The sequence below is a fragment of the Eumetopias jubatus genome, unplaced genomic scaffold (assembly GCF_037043125.1).
Source record: "Eumetopias jubatus isolate StellerSeaLion01/CBP00866 unplaced genomic scaffold, mEumJub1_p1.0 scaffold_6, whole genome shotgun sequence".
NCBI classification, from domain to species: Eukaryota; Metazoa; Chordata; class Mammalia; order Carnivora; family Otariidae; genus Eumetopias; species Eumetopias jubatus.
Window position 1 is genome coordinate 32,068,174 of NW_028274812.1, and position 15,703 is coordinate 32,083,876.

General features: G+C 35.6%; 1 protein-coding gene across 1 annotated transcript in view; it reads left to right on the forward strand.

The window, feature by feature from the left end:
* The window catches only part of MOXD1 (monooxygenase DBH like 1), an 84,749-nt gene that overhangs the window by 11,439 nt on the left and 57,607 nt on the right, over positions 1 to 15,703 (forward strand). Inside the window, exons 2-4 of the mRNA XM_028125370.2 lie at positions 9,480 to 9,626; positions 11,255 to 11,422; positions 11,544 to 11,627. Coding sequence (XP_027981171.2) covers positions 9,480 to 9,626; positions 11,255 to 11,422; positions 11,544 to 11,627 — 399 coding nt within the window. The remainder of the gene's footprint in view (positions 1 to 9,479; positions 9,627 to 11,254; positions 11,423 to 11,543; positions 11,628 to 15,703) is intronic.

Consider the following 15,703-nt stretch of genomic DNA (forward strand, 5'->3'; position numbering starts at 1 on the left):
GCACCCCATGACTTCTGTCTTCTGACCACCACTCTTATTCCTTCTTGTCATCCTCTACATGGTAGCCACAGTAACACACACACACACACACACACACACACACACACACACACACACACTTTTTTCACGTCAATCAGAATATGTCACTTGCTGCTTAAAGCTCAGATGACTTTATATAAGCTTAGTATTAAATTTGAACTCCCTACACTAACCTATAAGGTATCATAAGTTCTGGGGCCTCCTTTGATCCCTGTTGACCTCTTTCCTGGGCACTATATAGTTCAGCCACCTGGCTTTTATTTGCTTCCTCAAACTGGATACCCACCCCCGTTCAGGTCTTTTCCCATAGCTGCCCTCCCTTCCTGGAATCTGCTTCCTCTATAACCTCTTGTGGCTGGCTCCTACTTGTAGTTTATTTCTCAGAGTAAGTATCATTGCCTCAGTAGTGGCTTTTCTGATCACTCAGTCTAAAGGCTTTCTAGTCACTCTCTATTATCTGTTTTATTCTCCTTCAAGTATTTATTATCTAGACATTTTAGTTATATTATTATTAAAAATATTTTTTAAATTGTCTGCTTCCCCCTCCCCTCAACTAAATTATGAGTTTGATCAGAGTAGGGATTTTGTCTGCTATCCTGTATAGTCATGTGCCTTCAACCCTACAGCATGGGCTGAGGAATACTAGTTGCTCAATGAAATATGTGTAGGAAGAAAGGAGAAGGAAGGATGGAAGGAAGGAAGGAAGGAAGGAAGGAAGGAAGGAAGGAAGGAACCAGGAAGGAAGGAACTAGGAAGGAAAGAAAAGAGGAAGGAACCAGTTTTCTTCTCAAAATTTACTTCTTGCATACAGTGGTCATGGGTAGTTAAGAAAAGACATCTAAAATTTAAAAAACTAAGATGGTGGAATAAGATGAAGGTAAAATAACATCTTATTTCTATGATAAAACCTGAAATTGCTTGTTTTTTTTCCATTGAAGTTTATTGTTAACCTAAAGAGTCAAAATGTTAATTTTACATTCTATTTCTGATAATTCTATGATTATAGCAAAGTATTAAATTACTCTACATGAAAACTGAACTGAGATGATTGGCTGTAGTGGAAAATCCAGGATGTGTATTTTCAGAATGTGGCACTTAAAGAACAAACAGATTGCTCAGGTAGGCCCCTTATTGGAACGCAAGCTAACAGGATTCCTATTTTGGCATTCCAGTAGCTATTTAACAGATCCCTTATTAGACCTAAAGAGTTTCAATTTTATCTGAAGTGGTTTCTAGAAGGCGAGCCCCTTCTGTTTTGACATTCCATTCTGATTTCTAAGATTAGTGAAGAAATAACTTATTAAAACCAGCTTACTCTGAAATCTGAAAATTATGTTTATATAGTTTGTTTATACAGTTCATGATTTTTTTAGGATCAAAGATTCTCTTTAACACAAAAATATTTATTATTACACTACCAATATTATTAAATCACCATAACACTTATTATAGAAATTGATGTCACAAACAGAAATGTTTGAACTCACAAGGCTTTTGAGATTCAGAAAAAGAAGGAAAAACTACAAGCACCTGTTGAAGAAAGTGATGGCAGATGGTAACATTTTTCTCAAGGTTCCCCTGCAGCTGTGCTTACATTCAGTTTTCCAGGCTGAGCAGGGTTTATTCATATCTTTTATTACACCCAGAAGAATTTTCACTTCATCCTGCTTACCACAGTACCAGTCAAAGCTCTTTTCTGTTGCAGAGATTTTATTCAAGAGAGAGAAAAAAAGATTGACAATGAGTAAGAACCAATTTAACATCTGTGTGATCATGTTTTTTAACAAGAGATCGTAGCAATGGTGCAGATTTTCAAAGCCAGCTTTTTGAATGTTAGTTTTAAAGTGGCAGTCAGGACTCCTGCCTATCATGCCATGTGATAAATGCCAACGGGTGCTCATGCTGCCTTACTTTACTCTTGCCACAGAGCATTTTGAAATCTCAATGATATATTTCATCATTTTTTTCAAAGCCTAGTGTTCAAAAGGCAAAATATCCTGTGAGAACATGTTTCATTTTTATGACACAACTGCAAATTAACTTTATTGCTGGAGTCTAATTATCAACTCAGATTTTCAAGGGTAACAGGTAATATTTTATCTTTAAAAGGTAAAGCAAGCTAAGCACCCGATTAAAATAATAATCCACAATAAAAGCAAAAACTAATACCTTAATGACAATTTCTATTAAAAGTTGATTTTTTTAAGATTTTTTTGTTTATTTATTTGAGAGAGAGAGAGTGAGAGAGCACAAGCAGGGGGCAGAGGCAGAGGGAGAGAAGCAGGCTCCCCGCTGAGCAGGGAGCCCGATGCGGGACTCGATCCCAGGACTCTGGGATCATGACCTGAGCCGAAGGCAGATGCTTAACTGACTGAGCCACCCAGGTACCCTGAAGTTAATCTTAATGTAGATATTTGAGTTAGAATCTGATTGAAATCCACATAAAGGGGCAGCTGGGTGGCTCGGTTAAGTGTCTGCCTTTGGCTCAGGTCATGATCCCAGGGTCCTGGGATCGAGCCGGGCTTCTGGCTCTCTGCTCAGCGGGAAGCCTGCTTCTCCCTCTGCCTCTGCCATTCCCCCTGCTTGTGTGCTCTCTCTGTCAAATAAATAAAGAAAATCTAAAAAAAAAAAATCCACATAAAGCCATTTAGCTAGAGTAACATAACTTCTTCACATTTCACTTTACAGAACATTAGAACTGAATAAACATAAAGAAGAATGACTTCTTCAAATTTACATAATTAAAACATCTTCAAATTTTATTTTTAAACTTTTACAAAATCTTTACAGAATCATGATCCTCCTCAACCCTCCTGTCCTCATAAAGTCCATTTTTAATGATACTTAATTGGAGCCTACTTTTATCAGTATTTCATGTTAATTTATAATATATACAATATATATCATACAATTAGATTTTTATAATGGCTGTGACATCCAACCATGACAGTGAGAGTGTGTTGTGATCAATATTCCTATTTTTACTGTAAAAGTCCTAGAATATCAAGCACTATGGGAAGATGGCTGAGGAATGGCCTTTACCATGGATGTACAATAGTGCTATATCTGGCTCTATTTGCCAAATAGGATCTGGAATGGGGGCAAAAGGGGTGCCATTCCATTCTAATTGTAAAGGTGAAAATCAGATTGTAAAGTGATCTGGGAGAATTTCATAAATATCTTATTAGTACTATACAGGATGGTTTTGTGAATATAAATTTCGAGGTGATATTATTGGTATTCAGGTTCTTAATTGGTCAATGTTTTACTGTCAATTCCATTCTGCAGGTTATTTTTTTTTCCCAAGAGGATAATGGTACAAAATAACGATTCCATGTAATTATCCACTCAGATAACATGTATCCCTTTGTCAAACTGTGAGGAAACTGCTAAACTCACCAAGCATACTTTTTTAGGTTTAGCCAATCTGCACGAAGAATTTTCAAGATTGACTGTTGTTGGGGTGACTTGCTTTCTTTTCATCTCTTCTTTCCTCCCTCCCTTCCTTCTTTTCTTCCTCCTGGCAAGAACAGTTGAACCGTAGGAAATTTAGGATTCACTTTTTTTTTTTGCCTTTTTCTCTCCTCCTGCCTCACTTAATTGCGCTTTTAAGGTTTGCCAACATGCCATTTTTTAATTGTAAAATATTGACACCATTAGGATGGTGTTTAGTTAGTTCATGTATTTTCTTAATACAGATTGAAGGAAGAAAGAAGATGCTGCTGGGGAATACTTTTGCTCCCCCAAGTTAAACTATTTCCATACCACTAAGATGTGAATATTGGATTGATGGTTCTTGAGTTCTTATCTTTTATTTCCAAAATTATTCCCTTATTTAGAATTAGCAAAAGGAAAGGCAGGATGCTCTCTTTAAAATTACACATATTTAATAAGCATCTGCAATACGTAAGTCACTCAGGATATAAATTCACATTGGAAAACATTCTGAAACATGGTTTCTCTCTCTTGGATCTGTTTTTTTGTGTGTTTTTTTCCTTGGTTGTTGTTGTTGCCTTATTTCTTCAAAATAGGTAGGGAATGCCCTCTTAGTGTAAAAGGGTTTCAGAGTTATTGCATGCATAAATTTTTTTTTTCTAAATGCTGATGTCAGTTTCATAAGATTCATGTCCATTTAGGGCTAAAAGGTCACAGAAACGTTCCCAGATTTCAGGACCAGATGTGTCTGCATGGTAGATCATGCCGACTCAAACTCATGCTAGCATCTGGTTAAACACATTCCACACCAATCTTAACCATATGTAAATGTAATTGAGAACAATTGAGAAAATAATCTGTCTCCCTCTTTTTGTTCCATTTACAGCACCAACAACTATATTAAAGGTACAAATTTATAACTGGATTGATAAGATTCGCTTTCTATTTCCAGGCAGTTACCACATGGTAGAGAAGATAATTCTACATCTAGAATATATTGCAGGCTACATGGGAATGCCAAAGGGGAGTAAGGATTCTAAGAGGGAATGAGCACTTCCAGTTGAAATGATCAAAGAAAACTTCCTGGAGGAGATAGAGTCAGGAGTCTTGAAGAGAAGTATTTCAATGGAGTTAAGTATCAAAGGGTGGAGTTAGTGGAGAGAATTTCTCAGTGGGCTGAAGAGAGTGGGGGAGGGGTAGAAAAGAAAAAGTGTGAACAAAAACAAAGAGATGGAAAAAGGCAGAATTTGAAGGGAATAAGAAATAGATAATAGAGATCATGTGGTAGGATTAATGACAGACACTCTGAAAAACCAGGTTAGGCTAAATTGTAGAAAAACTTGAATCTAAATTTTAGAACTTTGTACTATATGCCATTGAATAAAATACAGTGACACATTCAGAGTAATTTTGACAGAAATAATGCAAGTGATAGTCTGAAGTGAGGTAGAAGAAGTTGTAATAGAGTAGAAGTAAAAGATGGGATATTTTTCCAAAGGAGGAACTGATAGGATTGTGGAAGTGTGAGTAACAGAGGAAGAAGTTAAAGAAGACAGAAGTTTTGAATTTGGATGGTGGAAGAATGGCAGGATACTGAAATAAATTCAGGAAAACAAGTCTTACAGACAAAGGATGAATACAATTTTGGGTATATTGCACTCTGAAGTGACAACTTCCACTCCAAGTGGAATTATCTGATAAACTTTTGGATATGTGAAGGTGGTGATTGGAAACTCTTGGAGTAGATGAGATTCCCAAAGGTTGAAATATGAAGAAAGGAGATAATGTCAAGGACAGAATTTCACGTTTATGGTTAGAGAATGGGAATAAGAGAGATAAACTGTCAGAAGTAGACAGTCAACAGTGGAGCTGTCCAGAAGTGGGGAGTGTGGACATCCTTGCCTTATTCCCAAGACTTACTTGTTTCCAAACTTAGGGGAAGAATTTAGTTTTTCATTAACTGTGATGTTTGCTGGAGGATTTTTTGTAGATTCTTTTTATAAGGTTAAGAACATACCCTTCTGCTGCTAGTTTACTGAGAGATTTTACCATGAATGAATGTTTCAAAATGGTTTTTCTGCATTTATTAAGATGATTGCATGGTTTTCTTTTTTAGAGTTCAATATGATGAATTGCTTTTGTAATGTTGAACCAACTCTGCATGATAATGATATATTATCCTTTTTTAAAAATCACTAAATTCTATTTGCTAATACATATTTTTGTAATGTCTTTGATTTTGGTATCAGGGTAATGCTGGCATCCAACAATGAGTTAGGAAGTGCTCCCTGTTCTTTATCTTCTGGAAGAATTTGTGAAGGATTGATATTACCTCTTCCTTAAATAGTTGGTAAAATTCCAAGTGAAAGCAACTTGGCTTAGAATTTTCTTTGTAGGAAGGTTTTTACCCATGAGTAGACTATAGGGCTATTCAGAGTATCTGTTTTCATTAATAAATTTTGCTGGTTTGTGTCTTTCAAACTTTGCCTGTTTCTCATCTAAATTATCTAAGTTTCTTATGTCTAGGTGTGCATAATATTATTAACCTTTTAATGTCTGTAGGGCCTAATGTAATATTTCCCTTTTATTTCATTTACATCTATTTGGTTTCTACTTGTCCCATCTGCTCTTTGTTTTACATTTCTCTTCTCTTCTGCTTTCTTTTAGATTAGTATTTTTTATGAGTCCAAAAAGTTAATATTATTTGGGATAGACAGAAGGCAAGATGTGAGCTGTCATGTATCCTAACTGAAATTCTCTTAAAGTGAGATGCATGATCATAAGCTGAGGGTGGGGGAAATGTTGGCATCTTAAATAGAGAAGGTTAGAATATTTGTCTCGGGAGGCCTCCTGAGAAAGTAGTAAGAGATTAACATGTGGATTTCTAAGCATTAGGAAGGGCCAGCTCAAGTAAACATGTAACTGATAATACTATGTTGATAGTAGGATGGCTCAAATCTGAAGACATGTATCAAAATAGGCCTTAAGAACTGGAAAATGTGGAGAAAATATAATGGAATTACGGTGGTGCATAGGACATTTCACATTTCAATCATAATAAAATCCATTCATGTTTTCCTTAATACGTTTGAAGATATCAGCCTATTTTGCCAGGAGTGTTGAGCTTTGACTTAACTGGCAGCTCTCTTTTCACAATATTGAACACTCAGCCATTTACGTAGGGTAGACGTGCTCAAGACATGCTTACTTCAGGGAGACCTGAGTGAAGTTTCTCCCATTTTCTCATAGCTAAGTTATCTGAAAAGCCAGAAAAAGGTGGAATAGCTGAAAGAAATTGTTATTGGTGAGTGGAAATAGAAGGAATGGAAAGTTGGCGGGCCAGCTGGATATTCTGTAGGACTAACAGGTTTGAAAACATATTTGCAAGACCAGGATAATTAGTCTACTCTTCAAACTGATTGCATTTTGTGTTGTATTCTTTTGGTTTGTAAAAACTGTGATTGCTTGAATTGTGTAATGAAATGTGAACTCAGTATAGAGGCACAGTTTATCCGAATCCCTTGCTGTCTATAGACATTATTATTTCATCTACGTGTTGAAAATCTGTGTGATCAAAAGTGGGAAAATCACAATATGACAGGAATATTTCATTTGAATTATTTTCACTGTTACAACCAGTTCTCAGAATAAATTTTTTGACAGCCCCCAACTTTAGTGGTAGAAAATGTAATGTTTTATGTAAAAAACAAACCAAACAAACAAATAAACAAACAAAACAAAACAACAAACCTTAATGTAGATATTTTCAGTAGACAGAAAAATATAAACTAACTCATACTTTTCCTGCAGTAGCCACTATGGTGGATAACAGTGGAGAAGGATACAGACTTGAGTCAGACTGTCTGGTTTTAAACACTGGCTTTTCTGCTTACCAGCTGTGTGATCCTAGACAAGATGCTTAACCTTGTTTTTTAAAAGATTTTTAATAAATTAATTTATTTTTGAGAGAGAGAGAAAGAGAGAGCATAAGCGGGAAAAGAAGCAGAGGTAGAAGCAGAGTCCCTGCTGAGCAGGGAGCCTGATTCAGGACTTGATCCTAGAACCATATGGGACTAGATCCTAGGACCCCAGGATCATGACCTGAGCATTCAGCAGGCGCTTAACCAACTGAGCCACCCAGACATCCAAGATGCTTAACCTTCTTATGCTTTAGTGTCTTTGCCTGTGAAATAGGAAAACAGTTTTGTCTCATAGACCTGATGTGAAGGTGGAAATGAGTTAATGCATATATTAATACATGCTTGAACTGGGCCTGGTGCATGGGACGTACTCAGTGAGTTGTAGTTGTCACCAGGGTGAAAAAAGATTAGTTAGACTCTGTGCATCACCAATAACGGGTCTGAGCAAATATCTGAAGGTCAAATTTACACATACTTGATAGCTACCTTAAAAAGATACTAGGCATAAAAATGCCAAATGCCGTCCATTTGAGTGTGACATTTACAATTTAAGTTTTTTCCTGGTATACTTTATGTATGTATGTAAGTATGTATGTATGTATGTATTTTGCCAAGCATGGCAATCATTTCCTCACCAAGCATGGCAATCATTTCCTCAAATGTAATTTTAGGGAAAAATAATAAACAGAATGAAAATTATGTAATATTATGTAATTTTGATGTTAGTAAAAATAATTGTAATTATGTTTCAGCATGCATTTTCTAAATCAGCCATTTGTGGCTTTTTAAAAATAAAATATCATCATGTACAGAAAGGCCAGTACAATTAAGGCAAATTTTGTGTCTTCTATAAGTGATGAAAATTAGCACCATGAGTTTTATAATATAGTAATATATTAGTAAGGGCCAAGTGGTAGTATAGTAGGCAAATGGTAAAATATAGCAAGTAAATGGCATGTGGTCTAGGGAAATATTTTGGATAAAAACTAAACTACATTCTAAAAGGGGAAAGGAAATTAGCCTTAAATTGGCAATAACCATTATAGGCAATTTCTCCCCATATACTGTTTCATTTCTTTATCTTTCAAAATCCATAAAATAGGTATGTATTAACCCCATTTTACTAATGTTAGAACAAAAGTTCACAGAGTCTGACTTCAACAATTCTCCAAGGCTATTTAGGGGTAGAGCTAGGGGTCAGGTCCTCGCCATTTTGATTTCAAAGCCCATGACCTCTCCATTACGTTTGTCTGCCTCCCAGAAGTGATCTGTATACCACTGATCAAGTTTAGCACAAAAATCATATCTGATCCATAAAACAAAATTTCCCCTGTTTTTCAGTATCTTGTAATTCGAGTTTCATTTATTTCCATACTTTTCCATTGCATTTCATTTTAATAAGCATTTGCTACTAAAACACATGCTGAAATGACCCATAACTTCGGGGTTAACAGTGGAAAAAGTGCTTACCTTGGGTTGGTTCTATCTGTCATGAACTAGTCAATTCACTTTGGAGCCAGCCATTTCACAGTGTGGAAGTTCCTCTTTTCATTTGTATAATGGAGGAAAAGTACTAGGTGATCTTGAATGTCTGTTTATTCCATCTCTTTCAATGCTCTATGATATTGAGAAATCCTCTCTACTATCTCCACCCTTTGATACTTAACTCCACTGAAATACTTATTCTCTTCAAGACTCCTGACTCTATCTCCTCCAGGAAGTTTTCTTTGATCATTTCAACTGGAAGCGCTCATTCCCTCTTAGAATCCTTACTCCTCTTTGGCATTCCCATGTAACCTGCAATATATTCTAGATGTAGAATTATCTTCTCTACCATGTGGTAATTGTAAATCCATATCACATTTTCCCGAATGGCCAGAAGTTCAAATACGGACCACTTTCATAGAGAACTGATTTCCTAGTTGGGATACTCCAACTTCTTGAAAATTCCCAGGACTTTAAAAATGATTATAGATGCAGAATTTTGTAAAAAGCAAACCCAGAATCAGTTTTTTAAGGTCCTATAAATATTCCTAATCTCTGAATCTGGGATGTCCTAATTTTTCTTTTCCATATTTTCCACAGGATTATTTTACAAATGCAAATAGAGAGTTGAAAAAAGATGCTCAGCAAGACTACCACCTGGAATATGCCATGGAAAATAGTACCCACACAGTAGTTGAATTTACCAGAGAACTGCATACATGTGACATAAATGACAAGAGTATAACGGTAAGGAGCCGATGAGAGAATACATGCACGAATATATTGTACATTTACGGTTGTGAAACACTTTGTAGAATTAGAGGAACAAATATTTACCTTTGAAAACAAAGTCACACAGTCTGTTTTAGGATATCTTTGGAATCTTTTTAGAAGCCACAAAAATCTAAGACTATATATTTCAAGAAAGGCAATTTTTGTGTGACTCTCATGTTTTCAAGGGCCATTTAAAATGAGTATGATTTTATCTGTAAGATTTCTAGCTTTTTCTGTATAAAGTTTGAGAATACACAGTACATAAAGGTTGGAAAAAATGTATTACACAAGAAGGAATGATGATACTGAATATCAGGGTATAATTCATCTGATTTGTGACTGGTTCATTTTTGTAAATTTCTAAAATTGAGATGAATAGTAGATTGATTAAAATTGCCTACTGACATGTTATACAAGATTTCTTATTTCAGACTTCATGCAAACATTAATATCTTTATGCATATGCAAATTAAATATTTAGACAGTATATAATTCATGTGGTACTTGGGAAGTTTCCTTGAATTTCTTGGATCGATTTTATTTTGTATAGATCAATCAAATTATCTTTTTTATTTGATAAATCAAAGCTTTAAAAATGGGAATGTAAAAATCTGAAGCACTTTTGATTAACATTCAGCATAAAGAGTAGAAGAAGAAAAAAACACATGCAAAGACATGGATCACTTTTTATGTAATATACAGTGCAATTATACTTTAAGTGGAAAAATAATTATAGTCATTTGACTTATTAAGAAAGAATATAGCTTTTAAAATAAATAGCTTGTGCTTTATTATTTATTTTCAAAGTTCTTTTTACAAAGATCTGGCAGACACCTGGATCTGTGGGAGGACTGAACAACTTCTTTATAACTCAGCAAGCCCTCCCCCTGCCCCAGCGTCCCTTGGGCAATCTCTCTTGCTTGCTAAATGGAAACCAATTTCACCTGACAGTACTTTCCCTCATTGGGATACCCTAGTCCCTTGGAAATTCCCAGGATTCATAAATGACTGAAGCTAGATTCTAGGATAATAAACCCCAAATCAGAAATTCCTCCTGTGTTTGCACTTTCCGTCAATTCATACACGTCACAGGGCTAATGCCTGGGAAAAATCTACTATGAACGAAAAGGTGCCGACCCGGAAAGTCATCTTAATTTTCATTCTGTTTATTTTTTTTTCCCTAAAATGTTGCATGGCATTAAAACAGGTTTTAATTTTCTAGAATCCTTGCATCTTAACAAGAATATTTCCTTGGTAACTATGAGTTGCTAGTTTGCAGACCTAGTGCAACGATGATTTACTGCTGCCATGTGCATGAAAGCATAACCACCGAGTCCGTTGCTCTTTGCTCTCTCTTGGAAGACATAATCTTGCATGCTGAGAGAGACCGTCTCTTCCAAAAAGAAACTCATCTATTTGGATACTTAATGATTTAATCAAATTGACGCAATTAATGCTAGAGACCATACTGAGGGCTCCAAATGTCATTATTCTCTCTTCTTCACGTCTCTATCTGGCTTTCAGTAGAGTTCTTTAAACTCAGCTCAGTGGTAAGGATGGTGCTCTCATGAGACATAATAATGCCCCTGTCTGATCACCAGGAGAGCACTGTGAGAGTGATCTGGGCTTACCATCATGAAGATGTGGGCGAAGCTGGCCCCAAGTACCATGACTCCAATCGTGGCACTAAAAGTCTACGGCTTTTGAATCCTGAGAAAACCAACGTGTTGTCTACAGCCATACCATACTTTGACCTGGTGAATCAGGACGTAAGTTTTTTCAGGTTTTTATGATTGGAAGGGTGGGTTTCTTGAAAGCATGTGAGAGTTATTACTTACATGCTGTTTAACAGTGTGACTTTGTGTCCCCCTCCCCTTTTTATTAAGACAGGTCCCCATCCCAAACAAAGGTACGACCTATTGGTGCCAAATGTTTAAGATCCCTGTGTTCCAAGAAAAACATCATGTAATAAAGGTATGTGACTCACTCACAGGCTAAATTTAATGTGTATGAATGGAGGAAAAATTGTTATTAAAATGAAAATGACTAAAAGAATAGAAATGATTTTCAAGTATGTGAAAGTTATTTCAAGAACAAAGAACTGGCTTATCTGACTCACACCCTATCTTAGGAGTCACTGAATTTAGAGAGAAATCTTGGATTATAGCTAGGATTTTTGGGTTTTGTCTCCTAATTTTACTTTTTAAGGTAAAAGTTTTGGGATGCATTTGAACACTGCTAGTTATTTCTTTTTCCTTTTTAAAAAAAGATTTTATTTATTTTAGAGAGAGAAAGAGAGTACACAATGCGTGCATGTGCACACAGTGTGGGGCAGGGAGGAGCAGAGGGGGAGGGAAAGGGAGGGGAAAGAATCTCAAGCCGACTCCATGCTCAATGGGGAGCCTGAGGGGGGGCTCAGTCTCTTGACCCTGAGATCATGACCTGAGTGAAAATCAAGAGTCAGGCTCTTAACCAAGTGAGCCACCCAGGCGCCCCAACACTAGTTATTTCTTAGGCAACACTGTACAGTTGGAATTGCTGGAGTTGACATTTAAATAATATATTTGCATATCAATAAATTATATACAGGAAGATTACATTCCCCACCACCTATTGTTTGAAAATGTCTGCTGCATTGTAAATATTGGATGTTGTGAAAAAAAAATTTTTATAGTGATTTTTTGAAAATAGGAAAACAGGAAAATTAGTGGATTCCCACAGAATTAAAAAATTCAGAATTGGGTAAGAAAGAAGCCCTGTTTGCCTGTGGCCTATAATTCCCTCCCACCTCTACCAGGAATAGTGTCCCAAAACTTTTGCATCTAGTTAGTGAATGAACAAGTATTTTTAAGGAATTACATGTCCTTGGTTCTGTGCTAGAAACTGTTTGGTAGTTCCAGAGGCTGAATATATAATCCATGCGCTCAAAGAACCTATAGTAAGAATGTAGGAAAAGTATCCTAGACACAGGAAAGAATAAGATAGAATTCAATCATGCATACAAATACTCTAAACATTCAGAAGACCGACGTCATCAGCGTTTTGTCAGCCCCCAGACTGTTTAACAAAGCAGTGTGGATGTGAGAAAGGAGCAAACTTGTAGATACTGGAATCCAGAAGGAAGTACATAGATCGACTCACAGGTTGTCTCTTGAACTAACTATGTGCTCTCAGGTGAGTAGCTCTGGGGTAATGCCCTGGCTTCTTCGTCTGTAAAAGGTGGTCCATCATAACGCTGTCCCTACTAACCTCAAAACATTTTGGCAGAGATGGAAACACTGAGTACATTCTATAAAGTGACTTAAATTTGTTAATCTCTAATATATTTGTCCAGAGGCACAGAGCTGCCTTTTATTTACACACATGATTCATAACTACTTACACAGACAAGAGGAACAGTTTGAGGGAATGTTTATTGAATTATTAAGTAGTCCTAAATATTTGTAGAGTATTTCTGTAATCAGAAGACTTACCAACAATGAGACTTCAAATGAGCCACTAATCTCTGTGCAATGTTATTTTCTGTTTCTTGCATGTGCCTTAATACCATGCCTAAGGCCTTCCCTTATGCCAGTGAAAAGCCTTTCTCAGGAAAGAGAATGGTGTATTTATATATACTATGTGTCATATAGTACTGTGTGTCATTTATAGTAAATTTAATGGGAACTCAGCTTAAGGGACAAATGTAAAAAACTACAGGGTCAGAAATGAAAGCAAATGTTTCACAAAATAGGTCCCTGGTTCCTTTTTCAGCAAATGTTAATTGATAGGATATGATGTCCTTAACCACTTACATCAATGCATTTTTATTCTTCATTGTAATTAATGCTAATAAGTAAGTTGAATGAAAAAAATATTTGCTCTTAAGGGGAGTCAGTATATGTTCTCTCTATGTAGGACATTTACTTGGTATCCCATCTAAGAATTTTCCATTGCATGCTTATCATAGTAGTAGTCAGATATGTGGGCATGTATTAAGTATTTGGAGTTCTATTAAACGATGAAAGTTCTTTACTCCTAGCAAGAGGGGATTTGAGGGAGAGAGGTGTGGTTATACAAAATTTGGGTGCTGCAAGGGAGAGGGTTGGTGGCTGGAATTTAAAATTCTATTATTACTTAAGAATACCACTTATAGAATAGATTCCTGAGCTTGTTGTTAAACCCTAAAATGTTTTAAAAGACGTTAAGTATTATGAAACATGTTACTCAGAAATGAACCTAAGGATAATATACAAAAAGAGAAGGGGTACCTGGCTGGCTGAGTCGGTAGAGCATATGACTCTTGATCTCTGGGTTGTGAGTTCAAGCCCCACGTTGGGTGTAGAGATTACTTAAAATTAAAATGTTAAAAAGGAAAAAAACCAGAGAAGAGAAAGCTTTACGTAGAAAATAAATTCAAAATATTTAGGTTGTAAAAATGGGGGCACCTGGATGGCTCAGTCGGTTAAGCGACTGATTTCGGCTCAGGTCATGATCTCAGGTTCCTGGGATCAAGCCCGGCCTCAGGTTCCCTGCTCAGCAGAGAGTCAACTTGAGGATTCTTTCTCTCCCTCTGCCCCTCCCCCAACTTGCTCTCTCTCTCTCTCTCTCAAATAAATAAATAAAACTTTTAAAAATAAAGATTGTAAAAATAATTCAGGTTGTATATGTTTTGAGAGTCTTTAAAAAGTTTTAATTTGTGGCTTATGCCAGTTTACAATAAAATTTTAATACATTTCTACCGTAGAATTCATAAATCTAAAACTTACCTTAAGAAATTACCTAATTTCCATCCTCTTTTCCTTAGCAGAGATGATTTCTAGTAATTTAAGAAAAATATATCTTCTTTTCATAGAATCAAAGACAAAGACTCCTGTGTTTTGGCTATTGTAGACATGCTGCTATAAACATTGGGGGGCAGGTGCCCCTTCGGATCGCCACATTTGTATCTTTGGGGTAAATCCCCAGTAGTGCAATTGCTGGGTCATAGGGTAGCTCTATTTTCAAAAAAAATAAAAATAAAAAAACAACAAAAAAACCCCCACAAAGACTCCTGTGTTTTGAAAAGCCATGAGCTAGGTACTTGTCCTTATTCCTTATTTTGTGTCCTACAAATCACTGGATCAAAAAGCCTCAGTTCTTCTCTGATACAAAAAACAAAAAGTATTTTCTCAGAAAAAAGAACATTGCTCTTATATTGTATTATATTATGTGTCATTTGCAGCTAGTTTTAAGAACATATTGATAACAGTAATATTGTGAGAAATCAACTTTGTTGTCTGGACTCTTATTTCAAACAAAGAAAAGTGTGTACTTGTACTTTAAATGTTAATAGTACTGCCCAATATACATTTCGTAGTTGTAATAACTATAAAACTAAGCAGATAAATAAAATACATCAGTGGCTGTTTATGAATATATTTAATGTAAATGACTAAAATTAAAAATGTTAATTACATTTTAATTTAAATTTTAATCATGTAATGATAAAAATAATTTACTACCGAAAATATCAAATAAAGTAAATATTTTGTAAAATTATAAACTAACAAAGGTAAGTAATTTCTAAAAGTATAAATGAACAAGGGTCAATAATTTCATCTGCAGGAGTAATGGGATTGTGATAAAAATTATTGGTGGTTTCAATTCACTTGTGATTCCAACTTATTGATTTGTGTTTTGATTTTTGTGAAAAATGTTTAAAATTGTGATTTGAAAATATTTGTATTGTCAGATGACAGCATATCACACTAGAAGACAGATATGGAGATTATACAAAGAAAACTCTTAGTAATTTATATTAAAACCACTGTTCTCATGTGAGACCACCTCTGTGACTCTCGAGACCCACTGTCCAGCCCATAGCGCCCTATTTGAATATGACCCTATTTAAGCTTTGCGAAATAAGTAACTTTATCTTAAATTTAAATTTTCAGGAGGAAGTGATTCTTTCTACTCTCTTTAGTCAATAGTGATATCATAATCACCTGATAGTAACAGCTGGATATGCTCTGCTAGAAGCTGGGTTTATCAGCTGGTTTAACACACTGGTTTTGGGGTCTTTTTTGTTT